The 26,666-nt window shown below is 46.2% G+C and overlaps 2 protein-coding genes and 1 long non-coding RNA gene across 3 annotated transcripts in view; 2 read left to right on the top strand and 1 right to left on the bottom strand.

The window, feature by feature from the left end:
- The window catches only part of LOC123376074 (claw keratin-like), a 36,967-nt gene extending 32,890 nt beyond the window's left edge, over positions 1-4,077 (top strand). The window contains exon 2 of the mRNA XM_045027753.1: positions 2,879-4,077. Within this exon, the coding sequence (XP_044883688.1) occupies positions 2,900-3,331 (432 nt within the window). The 5' untranslated portion in view covers positions 2,879-2,899 and the 3' untranslated portion in view covers positions 3,332-4,077. The remainder of the gene's footprint in view (positions 1-2,878) is intronic.
- Positions 1,126-18,572, top strand: LOC123376070 (claw keratin-like). The gene is made up of 2 exons (XM_045027738.1): positions 1,126-1,857; positions 17,434-18,572. The coding sequence occupies exon 2, from the start codon at positions 17,455-17,457 to the stop codon at positions 17,884-17,886; it is 432 nt and encodes a 143-aa protein (XP_044883673.1). The 5' UTR covers positions 1,126-1,857; positions 17,434-17,454; the 3' UTR covers positions 17,887-18,572.
- Positions 16,382-19,678, bottom strand: LOC123376083. Its single transcript, XR_006581677.1, has 3 exons — positions 19,535-19,678; positions 17,440-17,519; positions 16,382-16,604 (listed from the first exon to the last, which is right to left on the bottom strand). It is a non-coding gene; the product is annotated as an uncharacterized LOC123376083 (long non-coding RNA).
- Positions 19,679-26,666: the final 6,988 nt, after the last annotated feature.

Genomic DNA, 26,666 nt, shown 5'->3' with positions numbered 1-26,666 from the left:
GGGAAATGCAAAGTTTCATTGAATGAAAATCAAAGAGCCCCAATTTCAGAGGCTGAGACTCATGAACTGAGCACTGGAGTGACAGCTGAGACCTTGACATCCATTGTTAAAGAGAATCTCATCTTCATTATTGGCACATTTAATCCCATTAAAAAGTTATTACTATTATAATAATACACCTCTTTGGCCTTATAAAATATGATGTGTGTTTGTGAAGTGCTTTGAAATGCTTAGATCAGAGGACGCTTCAGATGATCCACCCTGCAAATTGCAATTATACCTGTTTACCATGGCACATTTCAGTGAAGGTCAGACAGGGAGCGATTGGCAGAGTCAAAAATGAAACCCCCACTTCTTCAGTGGCATCGTCTAATATGTCTACCCCTCTAATACATGACATTTCATGGCTTCCAAATAAATCACTCACCTGAGAGTAACTCTTAGAGAGGCTCATTCTGGATTTTTTCTTTTTTTTTTTTTGATGTGTTTTTGGAGGATCTTTGTGGTGAAACATCTTCTCATGTAAGAGTGAACAACAATCAACCACCTAAATTCTTGCCATGCACTTTAATTCTCTTTGTTTGAAGGTTTACCTCAGTGGTGCGTATTTAAACTTGAGCAGACACATTGTATTGACTCTTGGTGTAAATCAACACAGTTGCTCCAACTTCACAGATGTTCAAGGCCTTAAAATTAAAGGAGGATACTTCTGCCCTCTTCCCTGGCTATGGAACCCACTCTTGGGGATATCTTTTACGTTCTAAACAACATTCTGGTTCAGGCAGGAATGTTTTCCGCAACATGCCCTATGGTTAGTCAGACTTTATGTCAAATCTCATCACACAGCAATCTCCTCCTTCACCAAGCATGAGTAATTTTGATTTCTTCTTGGTTTCTTGCGGGGCTCAGTCCCCTGCATTGTCTTATAAGATTTCAGATTCTTGCCTGCTTATGGATGGAGAGATGTTTTCTAATGGAGTAGAGATTCCAAAACTTAACTTAAGCCTTATCTACAAAAGAGGATTGAATCCTTTCACTCGCCATCATCCCTACTTTGACCCTCGAGCAAATCTGTTCTAGGCAGACCTTTGTGACCTCATTAGTGACACAAGTGGAGGTCCAATATTAGGTAAAGTTTTACTCACTGTAGGTGTAAGATTCACCCCCGGCAGACGGCCATCACAAAGGCCCATGCTCCACTTAGGTCCCGCTAAGTTCCAGTTTGAAAGTTTAGTGGGACTAAAATTGTTCATAGGGCAACAGGTGAATTTCAAACATAAGGTCCTGACAGGAAACATGCTGGAGAAAATGAAATGATTCCGATTGTCTTCAAAAGGAATTGGATCTGACCCAGTGAGGATAGAGATGGTGAGAATGCAGAAAAATGGCTCCCTCCTTCCTAGCAGGTTTACAGTGAAGGACCCAATGCACCTGGCCACGACCAGTATGAATTGAAATGTCCAAACTGGATTCCTTCCATCAAAGCCAGTTGTGCTATTGATGCCGCTCAGAATCACCTTCACATTCATTCTCACTGCAGCCACAAAAAAGTCAGTAAAATGTCACAAGGAATGCAGTTGGCCCATACAATATTAAGATGAAAGGAAGATGAAGAGTGCAACGTGCACGTTACGCCCTCTGATGCTGCCATTAGCCCAATCGTTGCAAACCCTGAGGAAAACACCTCCATCTAAACGAGGACATAGCAAGGCAATCAAGTTTGTTTGGTAACTAATTGGGACCTCCAGCACAAACAGCATCGCAGATCCTCCAGGCAGTCCTAGGAATTGTATAAAAGTCTCACGACTCAGGGCTCTTCTAATCACTTCTCCGGACTTCATCTCCTCGGTGAACTCGGTAAGTCCAATTACACTCAATTGCTTTCGACCTCTAGAGATGTGACAGTAGGGGCTATTTTCATTGAAGACTGAATCTTGCTTTTACTCATGTGATTTTGTATGAGGGATCAGGGTGTTCTTCCATAATGATCTTGTGTAGTTATTTAGGTGCAGGCACTGGTGGATTCATGGGAAACATATTTCCTATTACCTGGAAAAAGAATTAAGGCATTTAAATCTTTTTAGTAACCTCAGAAAGTCACTTTACCCATATTTCACTTATCTGAATTATGAATACATTTCCCTAGGTTAGTAGAGAAAGGGCCAGTTCAGTGCTCTCCTACTTTCTTCTGAAGCAGCTGCTACTCCTCACTATTGGAGACACGAAAATGGATGAAGATGACAAGCGGTGTGCTCTAATCTAGCAATTCCTATGTTCTTCTGAGCGAAAAATCCACTGCTTCTCCTCAGATGCTATAAATTAGTGTCACCCTATGGAAGTCAGTGGACCTGAACTCATTTTACCCCAGCTAAGGAGCATGTCCTTAGTGATTTCTTTGGAGAAAAGTAAAGTTTTCTGTTTATTCATCAGCAATTATTGATGACTTCCAAGCTTTGGAAACCTGATGAGCCATACTCTGACACTGGACTCAACTCATTTGCATGCAGAGGTTAAATCCTGAAATGAAAGGAAGTGATTACCATAATCCCAGGCATATTCTCTTTGAGAAATGTCTAAAATGGACCCAGAATCGCAGGGGTCCATCATGGAAAGATTGATGCTTATTCTAGTTGGTGTTTTTCAGGTAATGTTATTGATAGGCACTCAAAGGGGCCAGCTGGGAGGGAAGAGTGCAGAAGAAGCCTAGAAAGAGAAAATAGGAACAAATACATGGCCTCATACATAGAGACTAAGGCCACTTCTCCTCTCTCTCTTGCGCCCCGTGCAGACCTCGCTGCAATAGTCACCAAGCTTTGAAGCCTTTCTTCCACCGGCACTTGTACCTTCTTTTGACTCTAGTCCCTGTTGTGTGTTTCAGGTTTACCTCCATCCCAGAAAGATGAGTTTCTCCAGCCTGTGCTATCCAGAATGTGGAGTGGCCCGGCCCTGTCCGGTCACTGGTACCTGCAACGAGCCGTGCGTTAGGCAGTGCCAAGACTCTGAAGTGATCATCAGACCCTCACCAGTTGTCGTGACCATACCAGGACCCATTCTCAGCAATTTCCCTCAGCACAGTGCAGTGGGAGCTGTAGGAGCACCTGTGGTCGGACCCGGTTACGGAGGCTCATTCGGTTGGGGGGGCTATGGAGGCCATTACGGAGGATTGTATGGCTTAGGGGGATACGGCGGTTACGGCGGCCATTATGGTTATGGGGGATTATGTGGTTATGGGGGACACTGCGGTTACCTAGGCGGTTATGGTTATGGGGGATTATGTGGTACTGGGGTATCTTGCCATAGGTACCTCAGTGGAAACTGTGGGCCATGCTAAACCCAGCAGGAACATCCATGGAAGAAGGAAGAACCAGGAAATGAACAGCCAGATACGGATTCACCCCTTTCCTTTTGGGCATGGCTTTCGGAAGTGCTGGGCAAACAGGGCTCCAGCTGAACTCAGTGGGAGCTGTGTGTGCTCAGCACCTTGGGCTGACAGCCATGCTGCCTTTCTAATGTTACGCTTTATGACTCTTTCTGCCAAGGCTTTCCCACCCGTGTGCTGATTCTCGCTTTCACCTGTGGACTCAATCTGAATTAGACGCAGCCTGTTTACACTGACCCCGCTGTGTAAAGGAAACAGGGGCCTTAAGACAGATATCAGTTACATTTGTTGTTAGTTAAGTCCCTTTAGAAGGGAAAAAGAGACCTTGGTGTCAAGGAGAATTAGGCCCCACATGTTCTATCCTTTCCATCAATATGTATCTTTAGCAGCTCACTTTGACCTTTTCTGAGGCCGACATATAGGGAAAAGTTGCCTAATTCTCTGCTTTTATTTTGTTTTGTCTCATTTCCCAACCACTGGGGTAAAACAAGGACCTTAAAATGGTTGTAAAGGAGACTTGTTTGTCAACCTCTGCAGCTGCACCAATGCAAGCAGAACATCTTGTCTGAAATACACCCACTGAGGCCTGCGATCGGTCATGGCCCTTCTTGAAACACTGGAAATACATTCTTTCTGCTCTGTAGTATTACTTCTGTAACTGTGTACTGCCAATTTCATTTGCATTAAAAACTCTGCTGCATCATAATATCGGTCTTCTGGTTCTCCTTGTTCCTCCCTCCTGGCTTAAAAATCGGAAAATTCCTCCCTGTGGAACCGGCAGCACTGGGTACTTCTCCAGTTGCAATTTTCAAAGAGCTGGAGTGCAGGCCCTGGATACCAGGGTGCAGTTCCTCCCTGTATTACCTATTTTAGCAAAGAGTCTTTTCCTGGAAAACATAGACCCATTTTTCAGTTCAAGAATATGTTATTCCTTTGGTATCAAGAAGACTAACCATATGGTTCGTGGTGAGCATCTGGGTGAGTCATTGAAGGACAGCGACCCTGGTTTTTGTATGTGTCACCTGGCCTCAGTGGCTCACAGCTGAGAATACCAGATTCAGGACAAACTGTTGAGGGATATGGCAGACTCACCTCACGCTGGTGGTTATTCTGACTTTAGATCCCAAGCTAGTAAATAAGTAAATTTCTGTCTCAATACAGTGGTTAACAAGAACTCAAAAATGCAGTCTCCAGCCCTTATTTCACCACCCCAACACTGTATGATGACCGGTTATTAAAAACCAATTTCATCATATAGAAGATTCTGCTTATCCTAAGAGATCAGACACATAGCCAAGCCAATATATAACTCAGATATAAGGCAGTTCCCCACCTATGGGAGCGGCAGTGTCAGCGGTGAGAGTGGGTGCAGCCTGCAGAGCCCCCTATTCCTTCCCCAGGGGCTGCCGGGATATGCTGGATGCTTCCTGGAGTGGCGCAGAGCCAGGGCAGGCAGGGAGCCTGCCTTAAACCCACTGCACCACCTACCGTGAACTGCTTGAGGTAAGGCCAGTCGGAATCCACACCCGTTATGCCCCCTGCACTCCTGCTCCAGCCCAGAACCCCCTCCTGTACGGAACCCCCCCCCCACAGTCTGGAGCGCCCTCCTGCACACACACTCCCTTCCAGCGCTTGTACCCCACATCCCTACTGCACCCCAGCCCCTGCCCCAGGCTTAGCCCAGAGTCCCTTCCTACACTCCGATCCTCCTGGCTGCAGCCCAGAGCCTGCAACTTCTCCCGCAACCCAACTCCCAAGCTCAGCCCCGTGAAAGTGAGTGAGGGTAAGTGAAAGCGAGTGACGGAGGGAGGGGGGATGGAGTGAGCAGGGTGGGGCTTCAGGGAAGGAGTGAAGTGGGGGATGGGGTCACAGGGAAGGGGCAGAGGTGGGACAACAATGTTTGGGTTTGTGTGACTGGATAGTTGGCAACCTTATCGGGAGCCCTCTTACCAAACAAAACCCCATTTCCATCATCACCGCTCCTCCCGGCGCTAAGGATAAATGTAAAAACCAATGTATCTCTGGCATGTCATTTGAGAGCATTTTGAATAATAAACTCTCCAACAGAGACTCTGCGGAAACATAATTATGGAGTCAGTAGCCGTCTCTGAATAATTCTCCTTTTTCCAGGACATTCTTTTCTTCTCCTCTAATGGAATGTCCTGTGACATGTAGCACGAAGCATCCATCTGGAAAGCCGTCTTTTAAGGCAACCTACTGGAGGGGGTGTTAAATTCAACTGAGTCAGCTCCTTGACATGAGCTTTGAACTTACTTTGCAATGGTGGAGCTGTAGGGCAATGGGGCAGAAATAGATCCGCCTCATATTGAGATTTTTTGATTTCATTGCACCAATATAACTCAATGAAATTAATCTTCTTCTCATTCTTTGCCCTGATGTGTTCATCAACTGCTCAGCAGCAATCTCCACTCCTTGCTGAAATGACATGACCAAAAGAGGTTTTTACAAACACACCTTTTCTTTTCTTTAAATTGGAAGGCCTAGGAAATCTGAACCTTTGAATTCGAGGGAGAGCATTTCACACAAGAATTCAGACCTAAGAGAATTGCACCTGGGCTAAATAAGACAATAGTCCAATGGTCTCACTGCTGGATGGAGCTAAACCAACCTCTTTCCAAAGGAGCCATTGATTTTATATAAAAGCCCATTTTTCTGAAGTGCTGAGTACTCAAAAGTCCCACTGAAGCAAACCAGAGCAGTTCACGCTCAACATTTATTTATAACAGGCTACAAGGTTGCCTGACTTGTGCGCCAACACTGGAGGTATCCAAACCTGGAGGACATTTTTGGCCAAAGGATGTCAAAGCCTTTGGCAATATGAAAAGATAACGAAGGGACGAGCAATTAAATTAGAAGACCAGTAGTATGAGGTAGTATATATTTGAATTTGGAATAAAGGGGAGTTGAAACTTGTCAAAATAAAGAATAAAGAAAGAAAGCAGAGTAGCAAGACTAGATTTCCCTCGTTTCATGAAAGGCCGTGTCCTATCAGCAGCTCCAAACTGATGTATTTCTCACACAGTTCTCTTGCTTCTTTATTGCAGTTGCAGAGTTTGACAAACAAATCTGTCTGCCACCTGCTCTTCCCTCCTGCCTCACTGGAGCAACTTCATTCCTTTGTGTGACCTGACTTAACTCCTAGACCTTAAGCACATGATTTCCAGTACAGATACATAATTATCTGTACAATGATCTGATAATTAAACATTATCCGTCCATACACTTTGCAATGATTATGATGACCAGCGGGCTCTCGGCTCTGGGTAGAGCCCTCACATAGCACCTGTTGTAAACTTAACATGTACACACCCGGTCCAGGGTATCCCTGTAACTCTGTGCCTGCTGAGGGTGCTGGGTCAAACCTCACCTCTTACAATCTCTCTGTTACTGGCTAATGTGTATGCGTCAGCTTGGAACCCTCTTGCCCAGACACTGCATCTGCCACCACATTTACTTTACCTTTAATATGGACAATTTCCATATCATATTCCTGCAGCCCTGTGCTCCAGGGCATCAGTCTGGAGTTGGTAAGTTTTCTGCCATGTAGCCGTACCAAAGGAGGATGATCTGTAAGAGTCTCCCTTGGAAGCTTGTTCCAATACTCAACTATCGTTACAGTTAGCAAAGTTTCCCTAATATCTCACCTAAATCTCCCTTGATGCAGGTTAAGGTTGTGCCATCGGATGTCACCGGTGTGGTGCTCTGCTCTTGTCCAATGTTGAAAAGAGTCAGCTGCGTGTTCGTGTTCCCTCTGTGTGCTGCCCGGCTCTGCAGATCACTGGTTCAGCAGGCCCTGAGAGACACCCAGTGACCATAGACTCTGATAAGGTACGAAGGCACCCGGCCAGGTTTATTGTCAAACGAAGCACAGTGATAGTTCCCAGCAGACTCTACTGGACATACTACAAATATGTGCCGCATGCCAAGGGACCGGCTCAGTCAGTGGCAGGACTCTCCACTGTCCCCTCGGCGAGACAAAGATATCCACTCAGGGATGCATTCTTACACACAGGTACAACCAAGTTACACATCACTCCTGACCTATGGAAGTACAACCCCTCTCCGTGTTGGGGTGCTGCCTCTCTCCTGGTGCATGTTGGTTGGAACAAACAACTCTTTCCATCATATTACCCTTTTGATCCTCTCTTTTAGGATGGGTCAGCCTATTCCTTATTATCTCTGAGGAATGTGTTTGTACGGGACGGTTCTGGTGCCATCCTGGCCCATGTTTATCCTATTAGTGCTTGATACCTTTTAGATATGTGTATATGTCCAATTAACAGCCTTCTTCTTGCCAACTTTTGTGGGCAGGGCCTGCCTCTGGCTCACAGAGGGTGACCAGACAGCAAAGGTGAAAAATCAGGATGGGGGTGGGGGGTAATAGGACCCTATATAAGAAAAAGACCCAAAAATCAGGACTGTCCCTATAAAATCGGGACATCTGGTCACCTAGGCTCACAGCTGAACTTTGCTTTTTGTTAGCAAATTCTTGACCATTCCTTTGGCTCAGGCTCAGGCCTCTGATACCACGTCACTCATACCAGAGGTTCATGTTTCAGGGACTCATCTTACTACAGGTTGTATTGTCCGGGAGAGGCTGAGCAGTACAGGACATCCATTTCTGGGGTAAATATAAGACTGGGTCTGTGCTGGTGTCACCCTGCAGTATGAACAAGGCTGGTAAGAGCTGAGCTGTGCCTGGCTGCAGATCACACACACACCAAGCTGGAAGCGGCTGACGTGCTGGAGCCTGTTGGAGAGCAGCCCAGGACTGGAGGCTACAGAAGCAGAGCAGGGTGCAGGGCACCCCAGGTTAGAGCCTGGGTGACATAGCTACTCACTAGTCTAGACTGTGCCCTGGGTCTCTCACACTCTCATGGCTTTGTCCTGTTCAGGTACCGTTACAATAGGAGACGCCCAGGGGCTTTCTGACTCAGCCATTACCCCCTTTCACTCACGCTTTCCACCTCCTCCGGAACTTGATTCTGCATTTCCCCTTCAGCTGGGGATGCTCTGCTAGGAGCAAGGCGGGGCCCTGAGGTTTGCCTGGAGTCTGCAATCTTGGCAGTTAAACCTGGCGAGAAAAATCCCTGTTTGTGGTGCTTTGAAAGGGCCGGCGTTTCCTGCTTTGGGGGTGGATCTAAACCCACCCTGAACTCAGGGCTTTCCAGGGGATTCTCTGCCCTCCTCTCCCTGACCAAATCTCTTAAAGGGACACAGAAGGTTTTAACAAATCAAATTTACTGCCATCTCCCTTGAGGGTAAGTATTAATCTATTGATAAAAGCAACAAAGAATCCTGTGGCACCTTATAGACTAACAGACGTTTTGCAGCATGAGCTTTCGTGGGTGAATACCCACTTCTTCAGATGACTTGCATCTGAAGAAGTGGGTATTCACCCACGAAAGCTCATGCTGCAAAACGTCTGTTAGTCTATAAGGTGCCACAGGATTCTTTGTTGCTTTTACAGATCCAGACTAACACGGCTACCCCTCTGATACTTGAATCTATTGATATGCACAGTTTGCACCATTCCTCTGCCGCTGGGCTTCTTTACATCAGATGTGACGACCTTCTCCCCTTCAGTCACCTCAAAAGGTCCTTCCTATAATCCTGCCTTTTGTTTCCCCTCACTGGGGTCAGCACTAACACCAAATCAGCAGTGTCAAACCACCTTTCTCCAGTTCGCCGATCGTATCATACGTGCTGAGTTCCCTGACCTTTTTCAAGGCTCTGTCTCCCTCAATTCCTCATTACCTGTAAATGCTCCTTAAAACGAGTGACATACTCTCCTCCAGGCTGTCCTCTTTCCTCAGTACTGCCCTCCCCAGAGCCTCCATCAAATCTAAGCACATCTCGACACTGGCACTTTTCAGCGTTCAACTTTCTCACTCAATGGTGTGAAAAAACACCCCCCTGCGCGCAGCAAGTTTCAGCGCTGTAAAGCGCCAGTGTAAACAGTGACCCGGCGCTGGGAGCGCAGCTACGCCCCTCGCTGAGGTGGTTTTTTAGAGTTGCCAGTGTAGATTAGGCCTAAGGGTCCCCTAACCTGCTTCCCATACAGGAGATCAAAGGGGGCAAAGCCAGTAGATTCACAGGGAACACTTCTGTCCGCATTGAGCAAACAATGAAGTAAAACGTCCCCATCATTCTCATGCCTGGCGACGTACGTTCTTAGCACAGCTTTTTAAGTTCCATTCAATCTTTCTGTGAACCCATTTGTTTGTGGGTGATAGGGAGCAGCCCTTATATGCTTTGCTCCACATCAGTCCCATGACTTTAGAAAGACTACAGACATGGCTTTTGCACCACAGTCTGTCAAGATTTGTCTGGGAAAAACTAATCTGGGGCAAAAATTGGTCCTGCTAGTGAAGGCAGGGGGCTGGACTTGATGACCTTTCAAGGTGCCTTCCAGTTCTAGGAGATTGGTATATCTCCAATTATTTCAAAATTACGGGAGATGGATAGCTCAGTGGTTTGAGCATTGGCGTGCTAAACCCAGGGTTGTGAGTTCAATCCTTGAGGGGGTCACTTAGGAGTCTGAGGGGGTGAGGGGTGCAAGCTCTTGGAGGGAGTTTGGGTGCAGGAGAGGGTCTCCAGGCGGGGGTGGGTGGTTGGGATGAAGGATGGTTCATAGGGTGCTGGCTCCAGGAGGGGTCTCAGCGCTGGGTGTTGGGATATGGCTTCCCCCCGAGCGGCTTTTAACTTGGGCAGCTCCGGGTCGGCATCACAGCGAGGCTAAGGCACCCTGTCCCCCACACCTCTGGGGCCTTGCTGGCCACTTCTGGGAGCAGTGTGGGGCCAGGGTAGGCAGGGAGCCTGACTTAGCAGCAGCCCTGCTGTGCCACTAGAGATCGCAATCGACTGGGAGATTCTCTAGGATAGAGCAGTCGATCAACATTGACCAGCTGGTGACCCCTGATCTAACCTAAACCTCCCTTGCTGCAGATTAACCCACGTCCCTAACAGGGAGCTGTCTCTTTAAGAGCTCTCTGGTGGGGCAGGGTGGATAGGAGTGAGTTGTGTCTGGGTCATTGTTGCTAGGCAGATTTCGCACTCCCCAGCCAGAAGCTTCTGGAATTGGGTGTGGTCGTTTAGGGGCTGCTCCAATAGGTTCCCTGGTGCTGGGATCAGACTCCATGAGGGCAGCAGTCAGGGCAGCTGCTTTGCGCCAGGCCCGGAGCTCTGTGCGGCAGGGAGAAGCTGGGCCCAGGAGCAGGAAACAGGCTGTTTGCCCGAACTCGGAAGCATTTTGCCGCAGGTCAGTGATATTGTTACAACCCTGCAACAGGGAAGCCTGGGGAATGTAAATTACAGGGGAAACTGGGGGGGAAAAGTAATTTCTTTTATTTTCATTGTACACTTTGAATTTTTGATTTTAGCCAAACTCTTTGAATTAAATTGTCTCAACAAGTGTGAGTCACCAACTTTACTGGAAATGTGATCGTGGGGAAGAGTCATTTATGTTTTGCTGTTCTCAGTTTTGCATTTACTTGTAACAGAGTTGGGTTTTTTAAAATCTATATACTTAATGGGGTGGTTGGTTAATCAGTTATCTGATTGGCTAACAGTGTTTTCAGCAGAGGAGGAGAATGAGTCTGCCTGGATTTCAACGGAAGATTCCTGAAAACAATTGGAAGGAAGATTTAACGGGAAGGTGGGAATTCTTGTGCATTTGAAGGCAAGTGGTCACTGTGTGTGCTGATCAAAGACCTTAAATGCATCCTTCCCTCTGCCGTCCGAGAAGGAGCCCACATCAGTAGTGACTCTCTGAGCTTCTTTATCTGAGAAGAAACTATAAGTATGGACACAAGGGAAAATTCTTCATCTCTGGACTGGTTGGATTCTCACAGGCAGAATAACCAAATGAGAAGAAGAGTTACTCTGGGGAGTCTGAAAAGACTTTTGGGAAACTACCAGTTTCCCAAATCTCTGCTGCCTTTAGGAATCCTAGACTGTGACTAACCTGTACATATATTTTTATCTGCTTTAACATCTCAATAACTCTCATTCCTTTCTCTTAGCTAGTGACTTTAGTTAGTTTACTGTCAAATTGACGACCAGTGTTTTTCATGTGAGATCTGGGATGCAAATCGACCTGGGCGAGTGTGGAACTAGATACAATGTGACTATTTTCTTGATTTTTGCAGGAAGTCACCACCATTTAGCACACAGTCCAGCTTGCCGGCGAGGCAAGACAGACTGGAGTGTGTAAGGGGACCGTCTGTGACTCCATTGTCAAACTATTATAGTACTTTGGAAGTTTCACACTTGATACTTATAATTATAGAGCATAGCACCAGCTAGGATCTCGGCCCTGCTTTTTGACAGTCTACCCTGAAAGGACCATGAGTCTCTCCAGACAGCGTCTCATGTGCATTGGATTTTTTTCCTAAGTGAAGTAGTTTGCACTTGTCTTTACCTTTCTCCTTTTCTCTCTCTTTAATCAGAGTCTGCTGATGGCTGCTCCGAGAAAACCGTCTCTCTGTCCCTGCCTCCCCCAGGTCTTCAGCAAGAGCCTGCCCCAGGAACCATCCGATCACCTGCAGAGTCTCGGGCTCCCCGTTCCCCAGCCACATGCAAGCAGGGCAGATGACCAGGAGAACACCCTGTGATGGGTTTGGTCACAGAGACCTCCTTGGGATTGTCACCTGATGTGCTGAAATTAGCTTTGATCCCATTTTCCCTGTCAGCTTGGGACTTCCAGAACCCTGTCTTGTTGAGCCAGAGACACTAGCCTGCTGCAACCCAGATCCAGCGTCTGGTCTATATCCCCAAAGCTGCAGACTTAACTGAAAACAGCTCAGCAGATTATCTGTCTCCAGCCTCCAGACACGCAGTTGCCAATGGGATCCAAACCCCCGCAAAACTTCAATTTACTCTGTATAAAGCTTACACAGGGTAAATTCGTAAACTGTCCGCTCTCTATAACACTGATAGAGAGACATGCACAGCTGTTTGCACTTACTCTGGCTTTCTTAATAAAGAAAAGTGATTTTATTAAGTTTCCCAAGTAGGATTTAAGTGGCTTCAAGTAATATCTGCCAGAATAAAGTAAGTCACAAAGCAGAATATGCAAGTTTAAGCCTAATACATTAAGAAACTGATTACAGGTAGTATCTAACCCTCAAAGATCATCCAATAAGCTTCTTTCACCGACTAGACTCGTTCCTAGTCTGGGCCCAATCATTTCCCCGGTACTGTCTTTGTTAGATCCAGCAGACATCTCAGGTGGTAAGCAAGGGGTTTCTCAAGATTGGCAGCCCTTTTGTCCTGCTCCACCCCCTTCTATAGCTTTGGCACAAGGCAAGAATCTTTTGTCTGTGCTTGTCCCCATCCCCGCCTGATCAATGGAAAAGTACAAGAATTAAGATGGATTCCAGTAGCATGTGACATGGTCACCTGTCACTGTAAGACCCCAGTCTCCATTCTTCCTGGGTTGGCTCACAAATACACAGGGAGGTTTGCAGGTAAATAAACCATTTACAACCAATTGTCCTAGTCACTGGGAGCCATCAAGATTCTAAACCATCTTTACTGGCCCACACTTTGCATAATTACAATAGGACCTCAGAGTTCTACTTCCTATTTCTAGCTTCACATACAAGAATGATACATGCATACAAAGAGGAGGACTATAGTCAGTTGGATTATTACCTTTCTTAGGATACTTTACAAGAGAACTTTTGCATAAAGCATATTCCAGTTCTATCATATTCACACTCATAAGCATATTTCCATAAAACATATGGAGTGCAAAGTCACACACCCAATGACCAAATGCCGCAGCCACCTCCACTGGCAAGAGCTGCCTCTGGTGCCATGCACACTGGCCCCACGTATATCCAGAGGCACTGCCCGGAGCCCCTGAAGAGGCTGCACGGTGCATGGTGCTGATCAATGCTAGAGGCACCAGTGCAAACACCAAGCTTGCACATCTCACTGCCCTTGGTAACAGCTCTTCAGGAGTGTTAGGGTACGTCTATACTTACCGGCTGGGTCGACGGGTAGCATTCGACTTCTCGGAGTTCCAACTATCGCGTCTAATCTAGACGCGATAGTTCGAACTCCGAATGCGCTCCCGTCGACTCTGGAACTCCACCACCGCGAACGGCGGTGGCGGAGTCGACGGGGGAGCCGCGGACTTCGATCTCGCGGCGTCTGGACAGGCAAGAAGTTCGAACTAAGTTAGTTCGACTTCCGCCCCAGTGTAGACCAGGCCTTAGTGTGATAGTGATGATAATGTTGTATTCAGGCCTGTCTATATGCCTGAGAGAGAATTTTGGGTCTTTTTTGCTCATTTGATTTTTGATACTTTTTACATTCTTACCACTATATGTCAACATAGAACAAAGACACTGTGTGTTACGTCTGCCCACAAGCAGATGGCTGGGGGAAGAGATAGATGTAAAGTGTTGCTGGGAAGGGTAGGAGTTTAATACACGAGTGTACATTGAAGGACGGTCCCATCTCTAACCCCTCTCCCGAGATAAGATCAAGCAGCCTGCCTGGAGGGGGATGGGGATAGGAAACACTAAAAGGCCAAAGAGATGCCTGTGCATGACCGAAGCACAACCTCACTTCTTATTTGGGGCTATTTCATTTTTCATTCAAAAAAGCTTTGCTTTTCCCTTTGATTAAAATACGTTGCTCTGTAAAGGATCCTCAGCTAATGTACCTCAGTCCATTTCCATACACTTCAATGATATTCTGTGCCCTCCAATTATGGGGAGGCATTTTATGCTGTTCAGGTTAGAAGAAATCCTGACGAGGGTCAATTTTGCACTTTGAAATCATTCTAATTCTGGCTGAAAAACTTTGTCAGAGGAGGGGCTTCCAGAATGCCCTAGGTTGATCAGACTTGCAATTAATCCCACAGCAATCTGACCATTGCAGAAGTTCCCCTTAACTCATTCTTGTGTGTCTTCCTTTTCTTTATTGGCTGAAGTCTCTCACAAGACCCAGTTCTCTTGGCTGCCCATGCATGGAGATGCAATGGCTGATGGTTTCCATTGATTTCACTGTCTATTAGATATGAGCAGCTGAGGGTGGAGGTGCAGAAAGGATTTCTCTAATCCAGGGTGGGTAAGGTGCCTTCCTTCAATCTCAAATTGATGGAACTGTCCTCCTTTACGCTGGTTCAGCATCTACCCTTCAACTTTAAAATATATATAAATGGGAAATGCAAAGTTTCATTGAATGAAAATCAAAGAGCCCCAATTTCAGAGGCTCAGACTCATGAAGTGAGCACTGGAGTGACAGCTGAGACCTTGACATGCAATTTTAAAGAGAATCGCATCTTCATTATTGGCACATTTAATCCCATTAAAAAGTAATTACTATTATAATAATACACCTCTTTGGCCTTATAAAACATGATGTGTGTTTGTGAAGTGCTCTGAAATGCTTAGATCAGAGGACGCTCCAGATGATCCACCCTGCATATTGCAATTATACATGTTTACCACGGCACATTTCAGTGAAGGGAGCGATTGGCAGAGTCAAAAATGAACCCCCACTTCTTCAGTGGCATCGTCTAATATGTCTACCCCTCTAATACATGACATTTCATGGCTTCCAAATAAATCACTCACCTGAGAGTAACTCATTCTGGATTTTTTCTTTATTTTTTTTTGATGTGTTTTTGGAGGATCTTTGTGGTGAAACATCTTCTCATGTAAGAGTGAACAACAATCAACCACCTAAATTCTTGCCATGCACTTTAATTCTCTTTGTTTGAAGGTTTACCTCAGTGGTGCGTATTTAAACTTGAGCAGACACATTGTATTGACTCTTGGTGTAAATCAACACAGTTGCTCCAACTTCACAGATGTTCAAGGCCTTAAAATTAAAGGAGGATACTTCTGCCCTCTTCCCTGGCTATGGAACCCACTCTTGGGGATATCTTTTACATTCTAAACAACATTCTGGTTCAGGCAGGAATGTTTTCCGCAACATGCCCTATGGTTAGTCAGACTTTATGTCAAATCTCATCACACAGCAATCTCCTCCTTCACCAAGAATGAGTAATTTTCATTTCTTCTCGGCTTCTTGCGGGGCTCAGTCCCCTGCATTGTCTTATAAGATTTCAGATTCTTGCCTGCTTATGGATGGAGAGATGTTTTCTAATGGAGTAGAGATTCCAAGACTTAACTTAAGCCTTATCTACAAAAGAGGATTGAATCCTTTCACTCGCCATCATCCCTACTTTGATCCGTGAGCAAATCTGTTCAAGGCAGCCCTTTGTGACCTCATTAGTGAAACAAGTGGAGGTCCAATATTAGGTAAAGTTTTACTCACTGTAGGTGTAAGATTCACCCCCGGCAGACGGCCATCACAAAGGCCCATGCTCCACTTAGGTCCCGCTAAGTTCCAGTTTGAAAGTTTAGTGGGACTAAAATTGTTCATAGGGCAACAGGTGAATTTCAAATATAAGGTCCTGACAGGAAACATGCTGGAGAAAATGGAATGATTCCGATTGTCTTCAAAAGGAATTGGATCTGACCCAGTGAGGATAGAGATGGTGAGAATGCAGAAAAATGGCTCCCTCCTTCCTAGCAGGTTTACAGTGAAGGACCCAATGCACCTGGCCACGACCAGTATGAATTGAAATGTCCAAACTGGATTCCTTCCATCAAAGCCAGTTGTGCTATTGATGCCGCTCAGAATCACCTTCACATTCATTCTCACTGCAGCCACAAAAAAGTCAGTAAAATGTCACAAGGAATGCAGTTGGCCCATACAATATTAAGATGAAAGGAAGATGAAGAATGCAACGTGCACGTTACGCCCTCTGATGCTGCCATTAGCCCAATCGTTGCAAACCCTGAGGAAAACACCTCCATCTAAACGAGGACATAGCAAGGCAATCAAGTTTGTTTGGTAACTAATTGGGACCTCCAGCACAAACAGCATCGCAGATCCTCCAGGCAGTCCTAGGAATTGTATAAAAGTCTCACGACTCAGGGCCCTTCTAATCACTTCTCCGGACTTCATCTCCTCGGTGAACTCGGTAAGTCCAATTACACTCAATTGCTTTCGACCTCTAGAGATGTGACAGTAGGGGCTATTTTCATTGAAGACTGAATCTTGCTTTTACTCATGTGATTTTGTATGAGGGATCAGGGTGTTCTTCCATAATTATCTTGTGTAGTTATTTAGGTGCAGGCACTGGTGGATTCATGGGAAACATATTTCCTATTACCTGGAAAAAGAATTAAGGCATTTAAATCTTTTTAGTAACCTCAGAAAGTCACTTTACCCATATTTCACTTATCTGAATTATGAATACATTTCCCTAGGTTAGTAGAGAAAGGGCCAGTTCAGTGCTCTCCTACTTTCTTCTGAAGCAGCTGCTACTCCTCACTATTGGAGACACGAAAATGGATGAAGATGACAAGCGGTGTGCTCTAATCTAGCAATTCATATGTTCTTCTGAGCGAAAAATCCACTGCTTCTCCTCAGATGCTATAAATTAGTGTCACCCTATGGAAGTCAGTGGACCTGAACTCATTTTACCCCAGCTAAGGAGCATGTCCTTAGTGATTTCTTTGGAGAAAAGTAAAGTTTTCTGTTTATTCATCAGCTAGTATTGATGACTTCCAAGCTTTGGAAACCTGATGAGCCATACTCTGACACTGGACTCAACTCATTTGCATGCAGAGGTTAAATCCTGAAATGAAAGGAAGTGATTACCATAATCCCAGGCATATTCTCTTTGAGAAATGTCTAAAATGGACCCAGAATCGCAGGGGTCCATCATGGAAAGATTGATGCTTATTCTAGTTGGTGTTTTTCAGGTAATGTTATTGATAGGCACTCAAAGGGGCCAACAGGGAGGGAAGAGTGCAGAAGAAGCCTAGAAAGAGAAAATAGGAACAAATACATGGCCTCATACATAGAGACTAAGGCCACTTCTCCTCTCTCTCTTGCGCCCCGTGCAGACCTCGCTGCAATAGTCACCAAGCTTTGAAGCCTTTCTTCCACCGGCACTTGTACCTTCTTTTGACTCTAGTCCCTGTTGTGCGTTTCAGGTTTACCTCCATCCCAGAAAGATGACTTGCTCCAGCCTGTGCTATCCAGAATGCGGGGTGGCCCGGCCATGTCCGGTCACTGGTACCTGCAACGAGCCGTGCGTTAGGCAGTGCCAAGATTCTGAAGTGATCATCAGACCCTCACCAGTTGTCGTGACCATACCAGGACCCATTCTCAGCAATTTCCCTCAGCACAGTGCAGTGGGAGCTGTAGGAGCACCTGTGGTCGGACCCGGTTACGGAGGCTCATTCGGTTGGGGGGGCTATGGAGGCCATTACGGAGGATTGTATGGCTTAGGGGGATACGGCGGTTACGGCGGCCATTATGGTTATGGGGGATTATGTGGTTATGGGGGACACTGCGGTTACCTAGGCGGTTATGGTTATGGGGGATTATGTGGTACTGGGGTATCTTGCCATAGGTACCTCAGTGGAAACTGTGGGCCATGCTAAACCCAGCAGGAACATCCATGGAAGAAGGAAGAACCAGGAAATGAACAGCCAGATACGGATTCACCCCTGACCTTTTGGGCATGGCTTTCGGAAGTGCTGGGCAAACAGGGCTCCAGCTGAACTCAGTGGGAGCTGTGTGTGCTCAGCACCTTGGGCTGACAGCCATGCTGCCTTTCTAATGTTACGCTTTATGACTCTTTCTGCCAAGGCTTTCCCACCCGTGTGCTGATTCTTGCTTTCACCTGTGGACTCAATCTGAATTAGACGCAGCCTGTTTACACTGACCCCGCTGTGTAAAGGAAACAGGGGCCTTAAGACAGATATCAGTTACATTTGTTGTTAGTTAAGTCCCTTTAGAAGGGAAAAAGAGACCTTGGTGTCAAGGAGAATTAGGCCCCACATGTTCTATCCTTTCCATCAATATGTATCTTTAGCAGCTCACTTTGACCTTTTCTGAGGCCGACATATAGGGAAAAGTTGCCTAATTCTCTGCTTTTATTTTGTTTTGTCTCATTTCCCAACCACTGGGGTAAAACAAGGACCTTAAAATGGTTGTAAAGGAGACTTGTTTGTCAACCTCTGCAGCTGCACCAATGCAAGCAGAACATCTTGTCTGAAATACACCCATTGAGGCCTGCGATCGGTCATGGCCCTTCTTGAAACACTGGAAATACATTCTTTCTGCTCTGTAGTATTACTTCTGTAACTGTGTACTGCCAATTTCATTTGCATTAAAAACTCTGCTGCATCATAATATTGGTCTTCTGGTTCTCCTTGTTCCTCCCTCCTGGCTTAAAAATCGGAAAATTCCTCCCTGTGGAACCGGCAGCACTGGGTACTTCTCCAGTTGCAATTTTCAAAGATCTGGAGTGATAGGAGAATCCAGCCCTTGGAGTGGCTGATAACTTTGTACAGGCCCTGGGTACCAGGGTGCAGTTCCTCCCTGTATTACCTATTTTAGCAAAGAGTCTTTTCCTGGAAAACATAGACCCATTTTTCAGTTCAAGAATATGTTATTCCTTTGGTATCAAGAAGACTAACCATATGGTTCGTGGTGAGCATCTGGGTGAGTCATTGAAGGACAGCGACCCTGGTTTTTGTATGTGTCACCTGGCCTCAGTGGCTCACAGCTGAGAATACCAGATTCAGAACAAACTGTTGAGGGATATGGCAGACTCACCTCACGCTGGTGGTTATTCTGACTTTAGATCCCAAGCTAGTAAATAAGTAAATTTCTGTCTCAATACAGTGGTTAACAAGAATTCAAAAATGCAGTCTCCAACCCTTATTTCACCACCCCAACACTGTATGATGACTGGTTATTAAAAACCAATTTCATCATATAGAAGATTCTGCTTATCCTAAGAGATCAGACACATAAAAACCAATGTATCTCTGGCATGTCATTTGAGAGCATTTTGAAGAATAAACTCTCCAACAGAGACTCCGCGGAAACATTATTATGGAGTCAGTAGCCGTCTCTGAATAATTCTCCTTTTTCCAGGACATTCTTTTCTTCTCCTCTAATGGAATGTCCTGTGATATGTAGCACGAAGCATCCATCTGGAAAGCCGTCTTTTAAGGCAACCTACTGGAGGGGGTGTTAAATTCAACTGAGTCAGCTCCTTGACATGAGCTTTGAACTTACTTTGCAATGGTGGAGCTGTAGGGCAATGGGGCAGAAATAGATCCGCCTCATATTGAGATTTTTTGATTTCATTGCACCAATATAACTCAATGAAATTAATCTTCTTCTCATTCTTTGCCCTGATGTGTTCATCAACTGCTCAGCAGCAATCTCCACTCCTTGCTGAAATGACATGACCAAAAGAGGTTTTTACAAACACACCTTTTCTTTTCTTTAAATTGGAAGGCCTAGGAAATCTGAACCTTTGAATTCAAGGGAGAGCATTTCACACAAGAATTCAGACCTAAGAGAATTGCACCTGGGCTAAATAAGACAATAGTCCAATGTTCTCACTGCTGGATGGAGCTAAACCAACCTCTTTCCAAAGGAGCCATTGATTTTATATAAAAGCCCATTTTTCTGAAGGTGCCACAGGATTCTTTGCTGCTTCTACAGAACCAGACTAACAGGGCTACCCCTCTGATACTTGACATTGTTCTGAAGTGCTGAGTACTCAAAAGTCCCACTGAAGCAAACCAGAGCAGTTCACGCTCAACATTTATTTATAACAGGCTACAAGGTTGCCTGACTTGTGCGCCAACACTGGAGGTATCCAAACCTGGAGGACATTTTTGGCCAAAGGATGTCAAAGCCTTCGGCAATATGAAAAGATAACGAAGGGACGAGCAATTAAATTAGAAGACCAGTAGTATGAGGTAGTACATATTTGAATTTGGAATAAAGGGGAGTTGAAACTTGTCAAAATAAAGAATAAAGAAAGAAAGCAGAGTAGCTAGACTAGATTTCCCTGGTTTCATGAAAGCCCGTGTCCTATCAGCAGCTCCAAACTGATGTATTTCTCACACAGTTCTCTTGCTTCTTTATTGCAGTTGCAGAGTTTGACAATCAAATCTGTCTGCCACCTGCTCTTCCCTCCTGCCTCACTGGAGCAACTTCATTCCTTTGTGTGACCTGACTTAACTCCTAGACCTTAAGCACATGATTTCCAGTACAGATACATAATTATCTGTACAATGATCTGATAATTAAACATTATCCGTCCATACACTTTGCAATGATTATGATGACCAGCGGGCTCTCGGCTCTGGGCAGAGCCCTCACATAGCACCTGTTGTAAACTTAACATGTACACACCCGGTCCAGGGTATCCCTGTAACTCTGTGCCTGCTGAGGGTGCTGGGTCAAACCTCACCTCTTACAATCTCTCTGTTACTGGCTAATGTGTATGCGTCAGCTTGGAACCCTCTTGCCCAGACACTGCATCTGCCACCACATTTACTTTACCTTTAATATGGACAATTTCCATATCATATTCCTGCAGCGCTGTGCTCCAGGGCATCAGTCTGGAGTTGGTAAGTTTTCTGCCATGTAGCCGTACCAAAGGAGGATGATCTGTAAGAGTCTCCCTTGGAAGCTTGTTCCAATACTCAACTACCGTTACAGTTAGCAAGGTTTCCCTAATATCTCACCTAAATCTCCCTTGATGCAGGTTAAGGCTGTGCCATCGGATGTCACCGGTGTGGTGCTCTGCTCTTGTCCAATGTTGAAAAGAGTCGGCTGCGTGTGTGTTCCCTCTGTGTGCTGCCCGGCTCTGCAGATCACTGGTTCAGCAGGCCCTGAGAGACACCCAGTGACCATAGACTCTGATAAGGTACGAAGGCACCCGGCCAGGTTTATTGTCAAACGAAGCACAGTGATAGTTCCCAGCAGACTCTACTGGACATACTACAAATATGTGCCGCATGCCAAGGGACCGGCTCAGTCAGTGGCGGGACTCTCCACTGTCCCCTCGGCGAGACAAAGATATCCACTCAGGGATGCATTCTTACACACAGGTACAACCAAGTTACACATCACTCCTGACCTATGGAGGTACAACCCCTCTCCGTGTTAGGGTGCTGCCTCTCTCCTGGTGCATGTTGGTTGGAACAAACAACTCTTTCCATCATATTACCCTTTTGATCCTCTCTTTTAGGATGGGTCAGCCTATTCCTTATTATCTCTGAGGAATGTGTTTGTACGGGACGGTTCTGGTGCCATCCTGGCCCATGTTTATCCTATTAGTGCTTGATACCTTTTAGATATGTGTATATGTCCAATTAACAGCCTTCTTCTTGCCAACTTTTGTGGGCAGGGCCTGCCTCTGGCTCACAGAGGGTGACCAGACAGCAAAGGTGAAAAATCAGGATGGGGGTGGGAGGTAATAGGACCCTATATAAGAAAAAGACCCAAAAATCAGGACTGTCCCTATAAAATCGGGACATCTGGTCACCTAGGCCCACAGCTGAACTTTGCTTTTTGTTAGCAAAGTCTTGACCATTCCTTTGGCTCAGGCTCAGGCCTCTGATACCACGTCACTCATACCAGAGGTTCATGTTTCAGGGACTCATCTTACTACAGGTTGTATTGTCCGGGAGAGGCTGAGCAGTACAGGACATCCATTTCTGGGGGAAATATAAGACTGGGTCTGTGCTGGTGTCACCCTGCAGTATGAACAAGGCTGGTAAGAGCTGAGCTGTGCCTGGCTGCAGATCACACACACCAAGCTGGAAGCGGCTGACGTGCTGGAGCCTGTTGGAGAGCAGCCCAGGACTGGAGGCTACAGAAGCAGAGCAGGGTGCAGGGCACCCCAGGTTAGAGCCTGGGTGACATAGCTACTCACTAGTCTAGACTGTGCCCTGGGTCTCTCACACTCTCATGGCTTTGTCCTGTTCAGGTACCATTACAATAGGAGACGCCCAGGGGCTTTCTGACTCAGCGATTACCCCCTTTCACTCACGCTTTCCACCTCCTCCGGAACTTGATTCTGCATTTTCCCTTCAGCTGGGGATGCTCTGCTAGGAGCAAGGCGGGGCCCTGAGGTTTGCCTGGAGTCTGCAATCTTGGCAGTTAAACCTGGCGAGAAAAATCCCTGTTTGTGGTGCTTTGAAAGGGCCGGGGTTTCCTGCTTTGGGGGTGGATCTAAACCCACCCTGAACTCAGGGCTTTCCAGGGGATTCTCTGCCCTCCTCTCCCTGACCAAATCTCTTAAAGGGACACAGAAGGTTTTAACAAATCAAATTTACTGCCATCTCCCTTGAGGGTAAGTTTTAATCTATTGATATGCACAGTTTGCACCGTTCCTCTGCCGCTGGGCTTCTTTACATCAGATGTGACGACCTTCTCCCCTTCAGTCACCTCAAAAGGTCCTTCCTATAATCCTGCCTTTTGTTTCCCCTCACTGGGGTCAGCACTAACACCAAATCAGCAGTGTCAAACCACCTTTCTCCAGTTCGCCGATCGTATCATACGTGCTGAGTTCCCTGACCTTTTTCAAGGCTCTGTCTCCCTCAATTCCTCATTACCTGTAAATTCTCCTTAAAACGAGTGACATACTCTCCCCCAGGCTGTCCTCTTTCCTCAGTACTGCCCTCCCCAGAGCCTCCATCAAATCTAAGCACATCTCGACACTGGCACTTTTCAGCGTTCAACTTTCTCACTCAATGGTGTGAAAAAACACCCCCCTGAGCGCAGCAAGTTTCAGCGCTGTAAAGAGCCAGTGTAAACAGTGACCCGGCGCTGGGAGCGCATCTACGCCCCTCGATGAGGTGGTTTTTTAGAGTTGCCAGCGTAGATTAGCCCTAAGGGTCCCCTAACCTGCTTCCCATACAGGAGATCAAAGGGGGCAAAGCCAGTAGATTCACAGGGAACACTTCTGTCCGCATTGAGCAAACAATGAAGTAAAACGTCCCCATCATTCTCATGCCTGGCGACGTACGTTCTTAGCACAGCTTTTTAAGTTCCATTCAATCTTTCTGTGAACCCATTTGTTTGTGGGTGATAGGGAGCAGCCTTTATATGCTTTGCTCCACATCAGTCCCATGACTTTAGAAAGACTACAGACATGGCTTTTGCACCACAGTCTGTCAAGATTTGTCTGGGAAAAACTAATCTGGGGCAAAAATTGGTCCTGCTAGTGAAGGCAGGGGGCTGGACTTGATGACCTTTCAAGGTGCCTTCCAGTTCTAGGAGATTGGTATATCTCCAATTATTTCAAAATTACAGGAGATGGATAGCTCAGTGGTTTGAGCATTGGCGTGCTAAACCCAGGGTTGTGAGTTCAATCCTTGAGGGGGTCACTTAGGAGTCTGAGGGGCTGAGGGGTGAAAGCTCTTGGAGGGAGTTTGGGTGCAGGAGAGGGTCTCCAGGCTGGGGTGGGTGGTTGGGATGAAGGATGGTTCATAGGGTGCTGGCTCCAGGAGGGGTCTCAGCGCTGGGTGTTGGGATATGGCTTCCCCCAGAGCGGCTTTTAACTTGGGCGGCTCCCGGTCGGCATCACAGCGAGGCTAAGGCACCCTGTCCCCCACACCTCTGGGGCCTCGCTGGCCACTTCTGGGAGCAGTGTGGGGCCAGGGTAGGCAGGGAGCCTGACTTAGCAGCAGCCCTGCTGCGCCACTAGAGATTGCAATCGACTGGGAGATTCTCTAGGATAGAGCAGTTGATCAACATTGACCAGTTGGTGACCCCTGATCTAACCTAAACCTCCCTTGCTGCAGATTAACCCACGTCCCTAACAGGGAGCTGTCTCTTTAAGAGCTCTCTGGTGGGGCAGGGTGGATAGGAGTGAGTTGTGTCTGGGTCATTGTTGCTAGGCAGATTTCGCACTCCCCAGCCAGAAGCTTCTGGAATTGGGTGTGGTCGTTTAGGGGCTGCTCCAATAGGTTCCCTGGTGCTGGGATCAGACTCCATGAGGGCAGCAGTCAGGGCAGCTGCTTTGCGCCAGGCCCGGAGCTCTGTGCGGCAGGGAGAAGCTGGGCCCAGGAGCAGGAAACAGTCTGTTTGCCCGAACTCGGAAGCATTTTGCCGCAGGTCAGTGATATTGTTACAACCCTGCAACAGGGAAGCCTGGGGAATGTAAATTACAGGGGAAACTGGGAGGGAAAAGTAATTTCTTTTATTTTCATTGTACACTTTGAATTTTTGATTTTAGCCAAACTCTTTGAATTAAATTGTCTCAACAAGTGTGAGTCACCAACTTTTCTGGAAATGTGATCGTGGGGAAGAGTCCTTTCTGTTTTGCTGTTCTCAGTTTTGCATTTACTTGTAACAGAGTTGGGTTTTTTAAAATCTATATACTTAATGGGGTGGTTGGTTAATCAGTTATCTGATTGGCTAACAGTGTTTTCAGCAGAGGAGGAGAATGAGTCTGCCTGGATTTCAACGGAAGATTCCTGAAAACAATTGGAAGGAAGATTTAACGGGAAGGTGGGAATTCTTGTGCATTTGAAGGCAAGTGGTCACTGTGTGTGCTGATCAAAGACCTTAAATGCATCCTTCCCTCTGCCGTCCGAGAAGGAGCCCACATCAGTAGTGACTCTCTGAGCTTCTTTATCTGAGAAGAAACTATAAGTATGGACACAAGGGAAAATTCTTCATCTCTGGACTGGTTGGATTCTCACAGGCAGAATAACCAAATGAGAAGAAGAGTTACTCTGGGGAGTCTGAAAAGACTTTTGGGAAACTACCAGTTTCCCAAATCTCTGCTGCCTTTAGGAATCCTAGACTGTGACTAACCTGTACATATATTTTTATCTGCTTTAACATCTCAATAACTCTCATTCCTTTCTCTTAGCTAGTGACTTTAGTTAGTTTACTGTCAAATTGACGACCAGTGTTTTTCATGTGAGATCTGGGATGCAAATCGACCTGGGTGAGTGTGGAACTAGATACAATGTGACTATTTTCTTGATTTTTGCAGGAAGTCACCACCATTTAGCACACAGTCCAGCTTGCCGGCGAGGCTGGAATGTGTAAGGGGACCGTCTGTGACTCCATTGTCAAACTATTATAGTACTTTGGAAGTTTCACACTTGATACTTATAATTATAGAGCATAGCACCAGCTAGGATCTCGGCCCTGCTTTTTGACAGTCTACCCTGAGGACCATGAGTCTCTCCAGACAGCGTCTCATGTGCATTGGATTTTTTTCCTAAGTGAAGTACTTTGCACTTGTCTTTACCTTTCTCCTTTTCTCTCTCTTTAATCAGAGTCTGCTGATGGCTGCTCCGAGAAAACCGTCTCTCTGTCCCTGCCTCCCCCAGGTCTTCAGCAAGAGCCTGGCCCAGGAACCATCTGATCACCTGCAGAGTCTCGGGCTCCCCGTTCCCCAGCCACATGCAAGCAGGGCAGATGAGCAGGAGAACACCCTGTGATGGGTTTGGTCACAGAGACCTCCTTGGGATTGTCACCTGATGTGCTGAAATTAGCTTTGATCCCATTTTCCCTGTCAGCTTGGGACTTCCAGAACCCTGTCTTGTTGAGCCAGAGACACTAGCCTGCTGCAACCCAGATCCAGCGTCTGGTCTATATCCCCAAAGCTGCAGACTTAACTGAAAACAGCTCAGCAGATTATCTGTCTCCAGCCTCCAGACACGCAGTTGCCAATGGGATCCAAACCCCCGCAAAACTTCAATTTACTCTGTATAAAGCTTACACAGGGTAAATTCGTAAACTGTCCGCTCTCTATAACACTGATAGAGAGACATGCACAGCTGTTTGCACTTACTCTGGCTTTCTTAATAAAGAAAAGTGATTTTATTAAGTTTCCCAAGTAGGATTTAAGTGGCTTCAAGTAATAACTGCCAGAATAAAGTAAGTCACAAAGCAGAATATGCAAGTTTAAGCCTAATACATTAAGAAACTGATTACAGGTAGTATCTAACCCTCAAAGATCATCCAATAAGCTTCTTTCACCGACTAGACTCGTTCCTAGTCTGGGCCCAATCATTTCCCCGGTACTGTCTTTGTTAGATCCAGCAGACATCTCAGGTGGTAAGCAAGGGGTTTCTCAAGATTGGCAGCCCTTTTGTCCTGCTCCACCCCCTTTTATAGCTTTGGCACAAGGCAAGAATCTTTTGTCTGTGCTTGTCCCCATCCCCGCCTGATCAATGGAAAAGTACAAGTATTAAGATGGATTCCAGTAGCATGTGACATGGTCACCTGTCACTGTAAGACCCCAGTCTCCATTCTTCCTGGGTTGGCTCACAAATACACAGGGAGGTTTGCAGGTAAATAAACCATTTACAACCAATTGTCCTAGTCACTGGGAGCCGTCAAGATTCTAAACCATCTTTACTGGCCCACACTTTGCATA

This window comes from Mauremys mutica, chromosome 1 (assembly GCF_020497125.1).
Source record: "Mauremys mutica isolate MM-2020 ecotype Southern chromosome 1, ASM2049712v1, whole genome shotgun sequence".
Classification (NCBI taxonomy): Eukaryota; Metazoa; Chordata; order Testudines; family Geoemydidae; genus Mauremys; species Mauremys mutica.
The sequence above is the reverse complement of the archived record's forward strand: the minus strand, read 5'-3'. Positions and strand labels throughout refer to the sequence as shown.

What these genes read in the sequence shown, in the direction of transcription:
- LOC123376070 (XM_045027738.1), top strand. Translation starts at nt 17,455, where the DNA reads ATGACTTGCTCCAGCCTGTGCTATCCAGAATGCGGGGTGGCCCGGCCA.